The following is a 15,853-nucleotide window of genomic DNA, read 5'->3' on the forward strand; positions in this document are numbered from 1 at the left end:
ACCAAGTCACACCCACAGAACCGCTAGTAAAAAGAATTGGATTTCACCACTGGGTCAACCTATTTTCCAAAGCACTTGAAGGCCAGACAAGGAATAATGGATGGAAACTGATCAAGGAGAGATTCAACCAAGAAATAAGGAGAACTTTTCTGACAGGGAGAACAATCGACCCATGGAACAGAAGTTGCCTTCGGAAGTTGTGGGAGCTTCATCACTGGAAGCTTTCAAGAAGAGACTGGACAGCCATCTGTCTGAAGTGGTGTAGAGTCTCTTGCTTGGGCGGGTGTGTGTGTTGGACTAGAAGGTCCTTTCCAACTCTGTTAATCTGTTAAAACCCCACCGCAAGAAAGCAAGCCAAGTCTAGCCTGAACCCTTCCCGTTCTCTTTTGAGGACGGGCGGCAACTTCGAAACTAAGAAAACACACCCGTCCGTCCGTCCGTCCTCCCTCTCTCTCTCTCTCTCCGCCACCACCACCCTCAAAAAAAAAAAAAAAAAGTTCATGGCCGCGCCCTCCCGCGTCGTTCTCAGGGGAAATCTTCCAGCGCGTCACGGGACGGCTTGTGAGCATGCGCAGCGCGCTCGCCCCCGATTGGGGAGATCGGGTTGCGGAGCCTCATTGGGGAGGAGAGAGAGAGAGAGCGAGAGCACGGGAGCCAAGGAAAGAGGGGAGGAAGAAGAAAGGGGGGGGGGGAAAAACCCGGATGTGGCGCATGCGCAGCGGGGGCCTGACTTGGACGCGTCTGCGGCAGCGGCGGCAGCAATAACAACACGACGACGACGCAGGCGGCGGCGGTCGCCGTCCGTCGCTCGGAACGTCCTTCCCTCGCGCCTGGAGGCCGTTGGTGCGCGCGCGCGCGCGCCGTGAGGGAGCCGCGCCGCCCCTCCCCCCTCTGCCTCTCTCTCTCTCTCTCTCTCTCTCTCTCTCTCTGGGGGAAGGCGGAGCGAGGAGAAGAGCGGCGGCGGAAGAAGAGGAGGGGAGGCGGGGGCGGTGAGGCCCCTCGCAGGCCGGCCGCGGCGACGGCGGCGGGGTCCCGACTGAGGCCCAGGTAACGCCCCTTCCCGCCTCGAGCCCCCGCTTGGGTTCCCCCCCCCTCTCTCTCTTTCAGCTTCTCGGGGCAGCGCGGTCGCCTTCAGTGCCAGAGAAACTGCAGCTTATGACCATTTTGACCGCCTCCTCCTCCTCCTCACAGGGCGGCGGGGACTGCAACGCCCATCATCCCCAGCCTCCTGGGAGGGAAGGGAAAGCGTGGCCCCACAGCTCTTGAGGGGGAGGCTGAGGCGGCAAGCCGCGTTGGCGAGCGAGAAGAACAAAGAGCCTGGCTTGCCTCCTTCTTCCTCCTCCTCCTCCTCCTTCCCCGGGGAGACTCTCCAAACGGGGCATGTTTGCTTGGGAAGTAAGTTGCCCGGAGTGGAGGCCCCGTCTTCGCCTCTCCACAAGTGCCCGGAGACCAGGGGAGGCGGGGGGGCGTCTCGCCATGTCTGCCTTACCTGCCTTGAGCCCGCTTTCTAAAATGGAGCTGGAGCCGTTTTTTGTTTTTGTTTTTTTTTTTCCCCGGGGCTGCAGCTGCGCTTCGGTTGCTGCTTGCAGCAAAAGTCGGGGAGGGGGAGGGGTATCACCAGGAGAAAAATAAAATAAATAAATAAATAAAAGAAAAAATAAATGTATCGCGACAAAGAAGGATGAGGATTGATGGAGCCGGGGCCGGGCGGGGGTAGCTTTTGGGTTGTCGTCGTTGCTTTTTTGTGAGGATTGTTGTTTTTTTTTCCTTTTCTTTTTCTCTACTCTTGTTGGGTTACTTTGTTTCTTGCCAACGACACTTTTCCTGACCGTCTTAAAAAAAGGGTTTTTTTTTTTTTTTGAAGGGGTGGGGGTGGGGGAAGGCGAAATCCTGGGTGAATTCGGGTTTCCACCTGCCTTTGGTTTTTTTTTTTTGGTTTTTTAAATTCCTCGCAGGACTTTTTGTTTCTGGGGGGGAGGGTGGGGGATGGAAGGGGAAATGCGCGCGAGATGAAGTCCTGCGAGGAATTTAAAAAAAAAAACCAAAAGTCCCACGGAATCGAGTTGCCAAACTTTGGATCTGGTTTCTTTCCAGATGGGAGGAAAATATCGGAATAATTGGTGGCGGCGAAGGCTTTTAATAGGCGCTGGATTGAAAGTTGTCGCTGAATATATGCTTTTATATCTCTTGTCTTTTATGTACAGTGAGAGCATATGCACCAAGACAAATTCCTTGTGTGTCCATTCACACTTGGCCAATAAAAATTCTATTCTATTCTATTCTATTCTATTCTATTCTATTCTATTCTATTCTATTTATTCTATTCTATTCTATTCTAATGTTGATTGTGATGGATAGTTGCATAATATTTCCAATATAGAAAGGGTAAAAAATACTCGGTTTCCATGTTCCGCTTGGAGGGGGGGGGAAAACCCTGCTTTCGAGGATAGTATTTCCTGTATAGGTAGAAACATTATGTGAAAATATAAGATTTTTATCTTTGTTGGTAGCATTGGTTACTTTGTTACTGGCATTGTTATAATATAGAGTAAGAAACTTGATTGTAGTAGATTTGTTTCTGTGGCACTGTTCTTTCTATACCACTTGTTTTTCAATATTAGTCAAACTGAAACCTCTGTTGAAAAATACTGTAGAAATGAAAACTTGATATTGGATATGAAAACCAAATTAGCATATTAGATATTAGCTATTAGGCAGTTCAAAAATCTTCCCAGTATCTGGGGATGCCTGGTCTTCTTTGAGGGTTGAGAAATACGTAGATGATCACCTTGACATTAAAATTATTGAAACTTTAAAATAGATTAGAAACTGTAGAATAGATAATTCTGACTCTCCAGAAGTGTCTCAAGCATAAACTTCCTTGTGCCTATGGCAAGAAAAAAACTAATCTGGATTTAAGGGAAAAGAATCAAATCTTGAAATTGATTCTTTGATCTAAAATCATTTTAATGTTTTGCATACCCTCATGCTGTCCAGTGCTGGCCTTCTGATGATAGGATATATGTGGCTTTTTCCTTTTCCTCCTGTATTGCTCTAGAAGGTTAGAGAACTCTCTGGATGGGTTCCTGCAGTACTGGAAAACTGGAAAAACAAAAGGGGAATATCCATTGTTATTAGAGGAAATTGCTTTTCTAGATGAAGCCCAACAACAATTAGAAAACTTTAAATTCCTCTCTATTTCAGAAGAGCATTTGCAAAATTTGTTTATGAGTGGTAGAGCTTGGTTTATGAGTAGTAGAGCTTGATAGGAATTTCCAACAATCTATATGGGCAAGCTTAGGTAAGATCTCAATTAATTTAGTAAGGATTTTATCTAATTACAGCAATATTCTTCCTGTTAATAACCCCTCCCCCCAAAAAAACCTGTTTAAACTTCTTGCAATCAATCTTCCACCCATGTTATTTCAGTACTATTGAACTCGATAACCACCTCATATTTAGATGTGGCTCTTTTTATGTCTTCAGTTGAGCGACATCTCTGAGATTCAGTTTCTTTTGTAAACAGTTGTGCATTATAAATACACTCCTACTGTTCTTCAGATTAGCCATCCAGTTTCCATTCTATTTAGAATCTATTAAGTGACAATTAAGAAAATGAGATCTCATTGCAAGTTATTTCCTGACAACATTTATAATTTGTCATTTGCTTCTCACATTAAGGTATATGTTATATATTATAATTCTGTAGCATTATGATTAGTCAGCATATAAGAATGTACATGCTTATAGTGAACTTAACCCAGTTTTCTGAGTTTGCACAACACACTTAACTGGCTGAGATTGCACAATAAATTTGGTTCACATGTGCTCGCTGCTTTATGGTTGATGTATCTTGTGAATAGCCTTACTGAGAAGCAAGTCTCATTGAATTTAATGGTGCTGATTCTCAGGTCCTAGTTTATGTGTTGTTCTGTAATAACTGATAATATTTATGCTATTCTTCTGAAACCATTTTTGAAACATTAGTCTTTCTGTTTACATGCAGTGTTTTTTATCCTTTTTAATGCTAATCTTGAATTTTCTTGCATTTTCACACACAGATTATTATAAATGATTTTTTGTTTTGTTTTTTCTTTTGAACTTGAATTTCTTTTTGACAATATTTTGATTAAATACTTGATTAAAAATTCACATAATAGGCAAAGAGAAATGCATCAGGTTTATTTTCTTGCAGCTGGATTTGGCTTCCATCTAATGATCAGTTTTATAGTCTGAAATGTTACTTTTTAATCCTTTAATTCATGCCTATATATGCATTCTCTTTCTGAGAGTCTTGCTCCTTGATAGAGAGGAAGTTGCCATTGGAAATAACAATATATTATACATCTAAGACCACCCCTGATCTAAGATGATTTAGTGAGAACATGTGCCCTTTTTTAGTGGACTTTTTGGATGTTAATGGACTCCCAATTCCTGTGAGTCCCTCAGCAACATGGGGGGGGGGTGTCAAGGTTCAGAGCAGTCTTTACACTATTTTACTGCCTACAGAGATAAAGACTTTTGATATAGTATCTTTTAATTAGTTTCTTCCTTGTTATGGCACATGTTTTTCAGGCCTTTGGCTTGTTAACTAGGTTTTTCCTTATTGTAATGGCGTTCTTATTACAGTTCTTGTAAATTGTTTGGTGCCTTACCAAGTGTAAAATAGGATAGAATTTCTATACTAATTAAATAAAGTTCATTTTTTAAAAACTGTAGAATAGGGGTAGGCAATTAGTTTTCTCAAGGGGCCACATGAGAAACTGGAACTCTTTCAAGGGCTGAAGCAATAAGTTTGTGAAAGTAGAATAGGCATGCACACATGCATAAATTGAAAAAAAAATAGCAGCCAGCCTCAAAACAAAAGCAATGAAGTTTTATTGTGTGCATGGTATACTGTTAATTGTATTTGATATTTAATTGCAGATTGGCCTCACAGAGGCTGGACAGGGACAGCCAAAGAGCCGGATTTGGCCTAGGGACTGTAAAATGCCCAAGTCTGGTGTAGAAGAACATTTTTATACTGTAAAGAGAAGGGACATAATCAGACAGATTAAGACATCCCCTGATAATAAGCCCAATCGGGCTTTTGAGTGCATGGCAATAAAGCCAAGCGCTTATTTCAGGGTTCAAAAAAGTATAAGACACGGTCTTATTTTCAGGGAAACACGGTAGTTAAAAATATGATTATTTTGTAGGGAAAGGAAATAAAACACATCATTACATCTAGACATATACAAGATTTAAATTATCATTAGGATTGCTGATTTAAATTTATTTCAATAGAATCAGACTTCAGAAAATAGAGTTCGTACCACTCCCTACTAATTTCAAGAAACGTATCCCCCTTTCCCTCTTTGTAGAACCATAAAGCCTTTGCGGGCCATTATTCCTACTAGTAAAATTATTCTTCAAAACTTCCATACTACAGCAGGAAATGCTTACTGGCTCAGCATCTCATTTTGGGGAAAACAGGGTACTAAAGTATAATTTATGTTTGAAGAAATAAAGTTTATCATAGTTTAATTTATAGAATATGGGTAGGAAATGGTCAGTCTTACCCATCCATGTACCCATCTGGCCTGTTGAGGCTTCCCCATTTCTTTTGCAATATATTAGCCAGGTAAGAACTGGAGATGAGCACCACCCCTTAGATTGGATAGACTGGGCAAGGAAAACCTTTACTGTTACCTTTTTTTGCCATGTACTCCTGCAGATCATTCCACCCAGCTTTACCAAAAAGGTAAAGCTATCCCTGAATAAAACTCAACTTCCTGCGATTCATCTAAACAGTGTTTTGGCATCAGAATTCTGGAACTAGTTTTTCATTGCCTCCCTCCCTTCCTTCTTTTTTTACTTCTCCAACTACCTACTAGTAGCTAACATCTGGAATTCCTGGATGCCTCTGAATTCCACTACCAAATAGACTTAATTTTGCTTAGTTTCCAAGATTAGCCAAATCTGGCTAGGTGCTGCAGCAGTTAATTTTCTATTGTTTCCAATAAAAAAAGAACTTTACAAGACAAAAAATGGATTTTAGGAAAGAAATTAAATGGTTTTTGCACTGGTTGTTTTTTTTTTTTTTTTTAAATGATAGGGTCTGACAAATTGGTGTGAGCAACCATTACATAAGGAAATGTTGCCTTTAGAGAAATGTTCACCATATCTACACACAAGTGCTTTTCTCTGGCTTCTTTTACTAGTATGCATATGATTATAATCTTGCATGATTCTCCTGGGTAATAAACGTCATTAAATTTAGTAGTATCTGTTTGAAAATCTGCACTCTTAGAATTGAATGAATTGATTCATTGCTCTTCTGTCAACATACTAAGTGAAACATAGACACAAACATGATTTTGATTTTATAAGTGTTGTCTTGTGATAGTTAGAGACAACAGACAATCTGACAAGTAGCTATTTTCAAACCTAGGTTGATTTGACTTTGATTTATTATTCAAATGTATATGACACTAGTGACAATACACTAATGCATTATTTAAATGCATTTCTATTTTATTTGCATTTCTAATGATTTCTTCTTTGGAAGTATTCTATGTTTGCTTTCTTTTGTTTGCTACTATTTTTGAATATGTTTCATAACTGCTTTTACTCTACTGTTACCTCAACATTTATAAGAAAGGAGCATATAAATCCTAATTTGTTATGAAAATTTAGGTATTTATAGATGAATTCAAAGGGAATGTTTGTAAGTAATGAAAATCATTTTCAATGATGATTTAATATTAGTTTCCTTAACCAAACATCATAAACACGTTTTTCTGTTTTTCTAACTCCCAAAGGGCTTTAATGAATTAATTTGAACTAAACCCCTTTTTCTATTTCTAGGATAGCTAATAGAAGTTGCTAATGTTGTTATCAAAGGCTAAGGAATTATTTTCAAAGCCTCTAATTGAGAAATATTTGAATAGCTTCCATTTGTCCAGTGGTACAGTTTTCCTAAGCATATCGTCACCATGCATACTTCCAAAATGATTCTCCATCAGACTTCAAATGTCAGTGATGGTGATTACTGAACACATGCCACATGTTCTGCTTAGTAGTTATGGTACGGTGCTCTTGGCAAGAAAAATGCATTAATATTAGCACTTGGTTCCATTAAATCGATTTTAAAGATTCTGTTTTGTCACTTAATATTTATTTAGTCTTCAGTCTAATTTTTCAGCATATCTTGTTAGCTTTTACAGAGTTGAAAATCTCAGGTTTGGCTTTCCTTTGATGGAATAATCTGATCTTAACTGCTCTCCTGAAACTCAGAAGGGTGTGTGTGTAAATATGAGATTTCTGTGGGGAGTTCCAAAATGTAGGAGTGGTTTTTGAAAATACCTGTTTTGAAGGGCCAATAAATGGCATTCTCATAGTTACAGAATCTGGAGGGGTACAGAAGAAGGTGGCCCTTCAGATAGCTGGTCTAGAGTATGAAAAGGTTTAAAGGTTTTCCCTGCCCACTCATGACCAACTGGGGAGGAGTAGTGCTCATCTCTGATTCTCAGTTGAAGGAATGTGTTATCCAGACACTTCTATCATCATATGGCTAGAGAGAAATAGTCCCCACCGAAGTGGTACCTATTTATCTACTTGCATGCTTTTGAATTGCTAGGTTGGCAGGAGCTGGGGCAAGTACTGGGAACTCGCCCACTTGCTTGACACTTGGGGTCTTGAACTTGGGTTGTTGGCTTTCCAGCAGATGACCTCAACATTTTAAATGCTGAGCCATTGTGCTGCCCTGGTCTAGAGTCATGTAAGCCTTAAAGGTGACAACTGGCACCTTGAATTGCATCTGAAAATTTAGATTAGTGTAAAAGAGCCATTTGAAACCTCCAGTTATTCTTTATTAGTAGAATATTACTGTGAGTTGCAAGGCTCATGAATCAGGTGCTGAAGATCCTTTTATCTGTCTCTATTAAGAATAGTGTTTTTAGCTTCTGATTGTGTTTCCTCATATCAAATATATCATTTCCCTATATTAAAGTTTCCCTTCAGGTACGAACTGTCATGTACAGTTATTTACTTATTTTTCAGAATTTATATGCTGCTCCAATCCTGATGACCTGGGGTAGATAGCAGTAATGAAAGTAGATCTTCTCCAAACTTGCTGATTAATGAGGGGAAACTAAAGCAATCATGCAACTGTCTTCCCTGATGCATGAACACTTTAAAAAGTATAAAAACATGCTTCTAGACAAAACAAGTATTTTTTTCACCCTGAACTGATCATGGTAACTGACAAAGATTCTTCTCTATGAAGAAAAAGTGCTAGGTATTGGATTCTCTTCTCCATAATTTAATGGATTGTCCAGTGTCTAAAGAAAGGAATGAACTAGAATAGCTCTGCAGTTGAGTCCTTCCCCCTTTAGAAGTCCCGCTGGCAACAAAGTAGAAATAGAAGAACCTAAGGAAAGAGGAAGTTTTAATTCACACATTAACAATTCCCTATGAGTTTTTAACAGGTCCCGCCCTCTATTGCTTTTTATGGAGCTAAACATTGGTAAATGATTGTTACTGAGGCATTAGGCAAGCTATGCAAAGGCTGTAATGATATTTAAAGCATGCGGAGTACGCTTCCCAATGCTGTCTCTTAATTGTTTCAAGTATCCCTTTGGGGCTGAAATATTCTGTGGAACGGAAAGGGGGCATCAGCATAGCACTCTTAATTGGAAAAGCTGTCATTCCTTGAATTCTGTTGCTTCTGTTAAAAATATGACTGGGTCGATGGCATAGATTGGGATTTTATGGAGCAGACTGAAGCCATATATGCAAAAGGCATAGCTAATGGTGGCTCTGTGATTCAACCAACACATGTGTATTGCCTTCTCAGAAATGATTTTGGAGCTTCCCAGTTATCTTGAAAGTTGAGTGTTAATTTTAACTCTTGCCTAGCAGTACTGACTTATCTTTTCCAATCAATATCTTTTCCAGAATGTAAAAGTCAGCTTCAGTAGGTTTGCAATGTTAAAAGCAAGGAATTTATTAAACATGAAATGCTATTATTGAAAGGTTTTTTGAGAAGACAGCTACATGTATTTTTATTTTATTTATTTATTTATTTTATTGAATTTGTATACCACCCTACTCCCGAAGGATTCAGGGCGGTGAACAGCCATAGAATAAAACATATAAATACAAAATTTAAAATAGATTAAAACGAATTAAAAAATTTTGCTGAACAAATTTAAAACCCCAATAATTTAAAACCAGATTTAAAATTTGCATTTAAAAGGGGAAAGACTTAGGTCAGGCCGGCTTGATGAAATAGGAAAATCTTGAGCGTGCGACGGAAGGTACGCAGATCCGGGATCCTCCGTATCTCCGGGGGGAGCTCGTTCCAGATAGTAGGTGCCCCCACAGAGAAGGCTCTCCCCCTGGGGGCCGCCAGTAGACATTGTTTGGCCGACGGCACCCGGAGGAGCCCCTCTCTATGGGAGCGTACTAGTCGGTGGGAGGCTATTGGTGGTAGCAGGCAGCCCCGTAAATAACCAGGTCCTAAGCCATGGAGCGCTCTAAAGGTGATAACCAAAACCTTGAAGCGCACTCGGAAGACCACCGGGAGCCAGTGCAGCTCGCGCAGGAGAGGTGTTACATGGGAGCGCCACGTCGCTCCCATCACCACCCGCGCGGCCGCACTCTGTGCCAGTTGGAGCCTCCGAGTGCTCCTCAAGGGGAGCCCCATGTAGAGAGCGTTACAATAGTCCAGACGGGAGGTGACGAGGGCATGAGTGACCGTGTGTAAGGAGTCCCGATCTAGAAAGGGACGCAACTGGCGAATCAGGTGAACCTGATGAAAAATCCTCTCGGTCACGGCCGTCAAGTGCTCTTCTAAAGACAGCCGTGAATCCAGGAGGACACCCAAGTTGCGAGCCCTTTCCGTGGGGGCCAATGATTCGCCCCCAATAGTCAGCGATGGCACCAGCTGACTATATCGGGACGTCAGAAACCACAGCCACTCGGACTTGGATGGGTTGAGCCTGAGCCTGTTTCTCCCCATCCAGATCCATACGGCCTCCAGGCACCGGGACATTACTTCAAGGGCATCGTTGGGGTGGTCTAGGGTGGAGATGTACAGCTGGGTGTCGTCAGCGTACTGATGGTACTCCACCCCGAAACCACGGATGATCTCGCCCAGCGAGATTATAAAGATTATTGTAAAGATTATTGAGATTATTTTTGGGGCTAAGCAAGGATTAGACTGGATTCATTACAGTCTTTAGATTCTTTGGAGATTGTGTGACTTCCTCCAGCCATTTCCAACATCATCTTTCCATTGAGCATGGACTTTTGCTGGAAGAAAGTCTGTGCACTTAATAACACTTGACTGAAATGCTGTCTTTTAAGCTTCCTCTCCTAGAGTGTTAGACGTGCAGATTTTCTCTCAGCAGGTGCCATTGTTCAATTTGTGACTGTCACCTGGAGCTGTGGAAAGATCTGAGGCGCATATTATTAGCATTTTAAAACTGCAAAGAAGGAAAATGGAAATAATGAAGGAAGTACATGAGTGGTGTGTGAAGAAAATCAATGACAGGGGCTTGCTTCCCTTTTGTAATACTTGGATCTAGTGCCATTCAAGAAAATTGAACAAGGCAGATTCAAGTTACCTGAAAAGAAAGAATTAATATAACAGTTGCTATCACAAGATCGCTTTGAGACTGCTAACGGAAGGTGAAACAGAGCCATGGATAGTTAGATAGACTATGGAAAAAGGCTTGCCGGCTTCTTCTAAGCCAGTAAATGTAAGCATTTAAGCCCAGAGAGTTAACTGACTTGGTTCTTGGAAGTTTGCTGGCTGTCTTTAGAATGCTGGGAAAATTGGGATCCTGGACAAGATAAGTCTTTTCTCTTTCATGCTTTTGAGATGAAAGAACATTAAGCAACTCATGGTGCAAGTTTGCCTTGAATGAAATGGGTAAGCTGCTTCTTTCATCCTTTATCATCTAGAGCCTGGCCTAAAAATAACAACAAAACCGCTGTAAAACAGGTTTACAAAAAGAGGTTCGGTGTGCTGGAGGTTGGTTTTCCTCCTTTGTGCCCTTTTTATTAGTGTAATTGCTACCGTAGTTTTATATAAGCATGTTTTATGTATATGTTTTGAAAAAAATAAAAATAAAATTATGCAGTGCTTTAGACTGGCAGGCAGGAATGGGCTTTAGAGTATATGGGATTGCAAATATAGTGCCTATCTATAACTCCCTTTTTTAGGATTGCACAACAGCTGCATGATGCCAAAAAAAGGTGTGGCTATTTTCAAGTGTTGCAGACAGGTGCTACTTTCACTGCATGCTTGGAAACAGATTTTTGCCTCGTTTGTTTGTTTGGAATTTAAAGTCATATTTAATAATTTAACCCTGTGTTTCCAGTTTTATCTTAGTTTGATATCTGCCTTTCCCTGCTTTCCTATTGTTGCATCTATCATTCAATTGTTGCTTTCTACTGTTGCTTTCTACTCATTATTGATGGAAAATATATGACCTGCTCCTTTTCTCAGATTTGTTTTTTCAAGGTTTAAATATCAAGAAGTAAATTTTAATGCACTTGAATTTGTTTTATGTATGTTTGTATATATTCAGAACAGGGAACAGTCCATTTGCACCCCCTCCCAGAGCTTTGGTACCTAAAAAAGTTGTACTCTCTCTTGTTAAAGAGAGCAAAGCAGCAGCATCAGAGAACTGCTTTAGTGGTTGTGGAAAGACAGGAGACTTTTCAGAGCGATAGGATTTTTCCTAGAGCAGTTCTTAATTATTCAGGTGAAGAGTAGATAAAATACTGCAGTTCAATTCCACAGTTTTATTTGTTATTTTAGCACAGCAGTGCTCTGAGGTCCAAGATATGTTCATGTGTGATAGAATGTTCTTCGCTTGGTTGACTGGTAAATCAATTAGTAAAATATGTTTTATCTTTTTGAGCAATTTTTCCAGAATTTTGGCTTGTCTAGAGTTAGTACAGGTAGTCCTCTACTTATGACCACAACTGAGCCCAGAATTTATGTCGCTAAGGATGAAATTTGTTAAGTGAGTTTTGTCCCATTTTATGACTTTTCTTGCCACATTTGTTAAGTGAATCACTGCAGTTGTTAAATTGGTAACACAATTGTTAACTGAATCTGGCTTTCCCGTTGACTTTGTTAGAAGGTCGCAAAAGAAGGTCACATGATCCCAGGACACTGCAACCGTCATAAATATGAACCAGTTGTCAAGCATCCGAATGTAAATCACATGACCATGGGGATGCTGCAATGGTCATAAGTGTGAAAAATGTTTCATAAGTCACTTTTTTCAGTGCTGTTGTAATTCAAATGACCACTAAACAAACTAATATGTTGCTGAATTTCTGTTATACAACTGTTGTTGGATCTGAGTTAAATTGTTTCAGAATCTCAGTTCCATTTTTATTCTGTCCCTTGAGTGCTTTATTTTGTCATGGAGATCTGTATTGTTGTATTTTTGGAAGGCAATATATAAAGATGAGGATGAGAATGGTAGCAACTATCTCTTGTGATACTTCTAGGAAGGCTATTCTTTATGAGAAGCGAGGCACATAAAGTGAATAACCTAAAGAGAGGTGCAGCTTTGCTGGATGATGACGATGAGTCCTTGTCTCTTCTAACTACACCCTTTGGCTCAGCTTTTTGCCTTCCTGAGGCATGATGCAGCTTCTGTTGAGTTCTTGTGGGTAATTGTTTTTACCTTGCTTGTGGATTGTAAGTGTGTTCTTGTCCTTTTTGTTTTTTGTGTTTTCTATGCTGTGTTTACTTGTTGTAGCTGGCCAGAGTCATGATTTTTGAGATGGGCAGATTTATTAATTGGAAGAAAAGAAAGAGAAAGAAAGAAAAATGGAAAAAGGAAGGAAGAAAAGAAAAAACAGTTGAGTGTGCACTTTTGCTGTCACCGCCTTTCTGGAGAATGGAAATACTTTGACAAGCCTTCTTCTCCTTAATACTGATTTGGAAGAGTGCTAGGGCTCTCACAGCACGTGCAACTTAGTTGCAAACTGCATATTATAATAATAATGATAGTAACAATAGTGAAAAGCAAACTGAAGCCTCACTTTCTGGCTCTACAGTAGTTGCTTTGAGGTAGCAAACCAGAGAACAGGAGCCTTATCTCCTTTTGAGATGAACATGGAAGCCTCCGTGTTATGATTTAAAAATGAATGTAAATGCAGATAAGAAGGAAAAATGTAAATCTAGCTTTTAGCACTGATTTTTTTTTTTTTAAAAAGCAACATCTCCAACAGTCTCCCATAGAATTGTGGGGAGACTAGCGGTAGATCCAAATCTTGTAACTGGGGTCTGGACTCATGTAGATTAAGATTGTATCAAATAAGCAAGGATTCAGTTGGCCAAAACCCCAAAAGGTTTCCAAAATGAAAGCCAGTGACAGATTCTTTGAAGCAGAGAACAATTACCAAATACCAGAATCCATAGAGCAAAACCACACACTTGAAAATAGAATAATCTATTACATTATGTCTGATAAATTTTGCTTCTCCAGCCAGGTGATCCTGACTAATTATTGCTTCTATAAATTGCAACTTTTGTTCAAAACTTTTAAGAGCACTTCCTGTTAGCTCCTGTTGACTTCCTGGAGATTTCGGGCTCAGAATATGTCATCTTCTCTTGCATTAGTTCTGTTATTCCCAAATTCCCTGTCCACCTGGAGCCTCTGCCTTCTCCACACACCAGTCATCTTTTTTTGCTCAATGACTATTTTTTTGACTCCAAGTCATGTCCTCCCTCACTTCTGGCCCCAGAGAAGTTCACCTTCACTCCTACCACACTTCCTCCTATGTTTTGCTTAGCCCTCTACTACTACTGGAAACTAACTCATCAGGTGGCTGTTTACAATCTCCATTTTGCTTATATTTTTCTAGCAACCTTTCTCCCTTTTCCAGATGTTCCTTTTTTCCAGGTGATCTCACTTCCCCTTTGATGTCTCACATCTACTTCCTTTTAAGAAAAGGGTTTTTTTAACAATAAGTGGAACTGAGGAGAACCTGTTGGGCAAGTCCAGACAAATTTTCTCCTCTCCCCCCTCCCCATTTCGGACTTTGGATTTTAAACTGATAAATAATCCCTGTTGTTTTACCTGGGCAAATCTGGACTTGTCTATCTTGTCCTCCCATATATTCCTAAGCATTGCAATTGTTTCTAGATCAGGGTTTCCTAAATGTTTTGCCATCACACCTCCCTCTATTGTAATCTTGTTGTACAAGTACCGGTAATCCTCAATGTATGACCACATTTGATAAAAACAACAACAACCCTCCAACCTTGATGCTTTTGGGAAAGAAGTATGTTTGAGTTATACTACTTCTCCATCCAATTCATTTTACTCAATTTAAATATTATAGCAGTAACAGAGAAAAATATGGTCTTGGGACCAACAGAAAACATTTAGTGGCTGCTCTTGTAATGTTTGGTCATTTCTTTTCTTTTAGGCTTTCCCTAGACATAGTCTCTGGCCCACTGGTTGGCAGAGATCTTTGGTCTTGAAGTGAGAACTGTACCAATGGACAGTATGTCTATTACCAACACGCCAACCAGTAATGATGCTTGCCTGAGCATAGTTCACAGTTTGATGTGCCATCGACAAGGAGGGGAGAGTGAAACATTTGCAAAGAGGGCTATTGAAAGCTTAGTTAAAAAACTCAAGGAGAAAAAAGATGAACTGGATTCCTTGATTACAGCCATAACCACAAATGGAGCTCATCCTAGCAAATGTGTTACAATTCAGAGAACACTGGATGGAAGGCTTCAGGTTAGTAGAAGCATATCTGGTGCCGTTACATTCTTTATTTTATGTAGTGACAAAGAGAGAATGGAAAATCGCCATGCTTGCCTATAACCCTGTGGAAATGGTGTTTATAGATGAATGTTTTTGTAGCATTCAGTAAAGTATAAAAAATTTCCTTCATTCCTTAGATATTTTCCTCTGATTTTCCAGTGAATTTTTCCATGATTTCCAATCTTTTTAGGTGGCTGGTCGAAAGGGCTTTCCACATGTAATTTATGCACGGTTATGGAGGTGGCCTGATCTTCACAAAAATGAACTCAAACATGTCAAATATTGCCAGTATGCATTTGACTTGAAATGTGACAGTGTCTGCGTGAATCCATATCATTATGAGCGTGTTGTGTCACCTGGCATTGGTAAGTTTGTTCATAAATCCGTGTGAATTGTTGAATTTAAATTAGAAATTGGGTTAGCTTTAACAATAGATTCCTGACTCCCCTATTTTCTGAGTCATCTGTTTTGATTTGTGGTTACCTTTCAAGGCAGTAGATTCCAGACTGCTAGGAAAGATTCCTGAGGTTGGTCAAGGGACCTTTCATCACTGTATTTCCCCCCCCCCCACACACACATTCTCTTTGGTTGTAGGGAAGATGTACCAGGAACACTGACAACCAGAAACAAGGTTGCAATGCTTAAGTGCAATGTTAGTCATTCCAGCAGCCTTTGTTTATTTTTTTTTTCTTTCAAAGAAAGAAACTTAAAACTCCTGGGAGATATGCTGGAGAGAATGTGTTTTGATTTCTCAGGGTAGCCTACAAGGATTTCTTCCATCCAAGTACTCTTCAGGTCCAACCGTGTTTCTAGCTTTTCCAACATCAACATGGTTATTTAGCCTAAAGGCTGCAAAACATGGCTCAATTGTAACAAAACCTGCCTTGACCACTAACAGAAGTTGGATGCAACATTAAAACCCACAACTATGAAACAAAAGGTCTCTTGAATGCTGCAAGGCAAAGATAAGGAAGGGTAAGCAAAGAATTCAAGATCACTGGAGGATCCAAGGCCAGAAGGGACTCAAGTGTGCCTGTCTCTATGGAGCTCCAGGA

At 40.2% G+C, this 15,853-nt stretch overlaps 1 protein-coding gene across 2 annotated transcripts in view; it reads left to right on the plus strand.

The window, feature by feature from the left end:
- The first annotated feature begins 567 nt into the window (after window positions 1-567).
- Window positions 568-15,853, plus strand: part of SMAD4 (SMAD family member 4) — a 33,705-nt gene continuing 18,419 nt past the window's right edge. The window contains exons 1-3 of one of the 2 annotated variants that reach the window (XM_034401554.3): window positions 568-1,047; window positions 14,452-14,771; window positions 14,989-15,163. In XM_034401554.3, the coding sequence (XP_034257445.1) occupies window positions 14,523-14,771; window positions 14,989-15,163 (424 nt within the window). In that variant the 5' untranslated portion in view covers window positions 568-1,047; window positions 14,452-14,522. Of the gene's footprint in view, window positions 1,396-14,451; window positions 14,772-14,988; window positions 15,164-15,853 lie in introns of both variants that reach the window. The other variant, XM_060690749.2, reaches the window with a different exon arrangement.

Source organism: Pantherophis guttatus, chromosome 2, assembly GCF_059756535.1.
Source record: "Pantherophis guttatus breed Tessera chromosome 2, ASM5975653v1, whole genome shotgun sequence".
Classification (NCBI taxonomy): Eukaryota; Metazoa; Chordata; class Lepidosauria; order Squamata; family Colubridae; genus Pantherophis; species Pantherophis guttatus.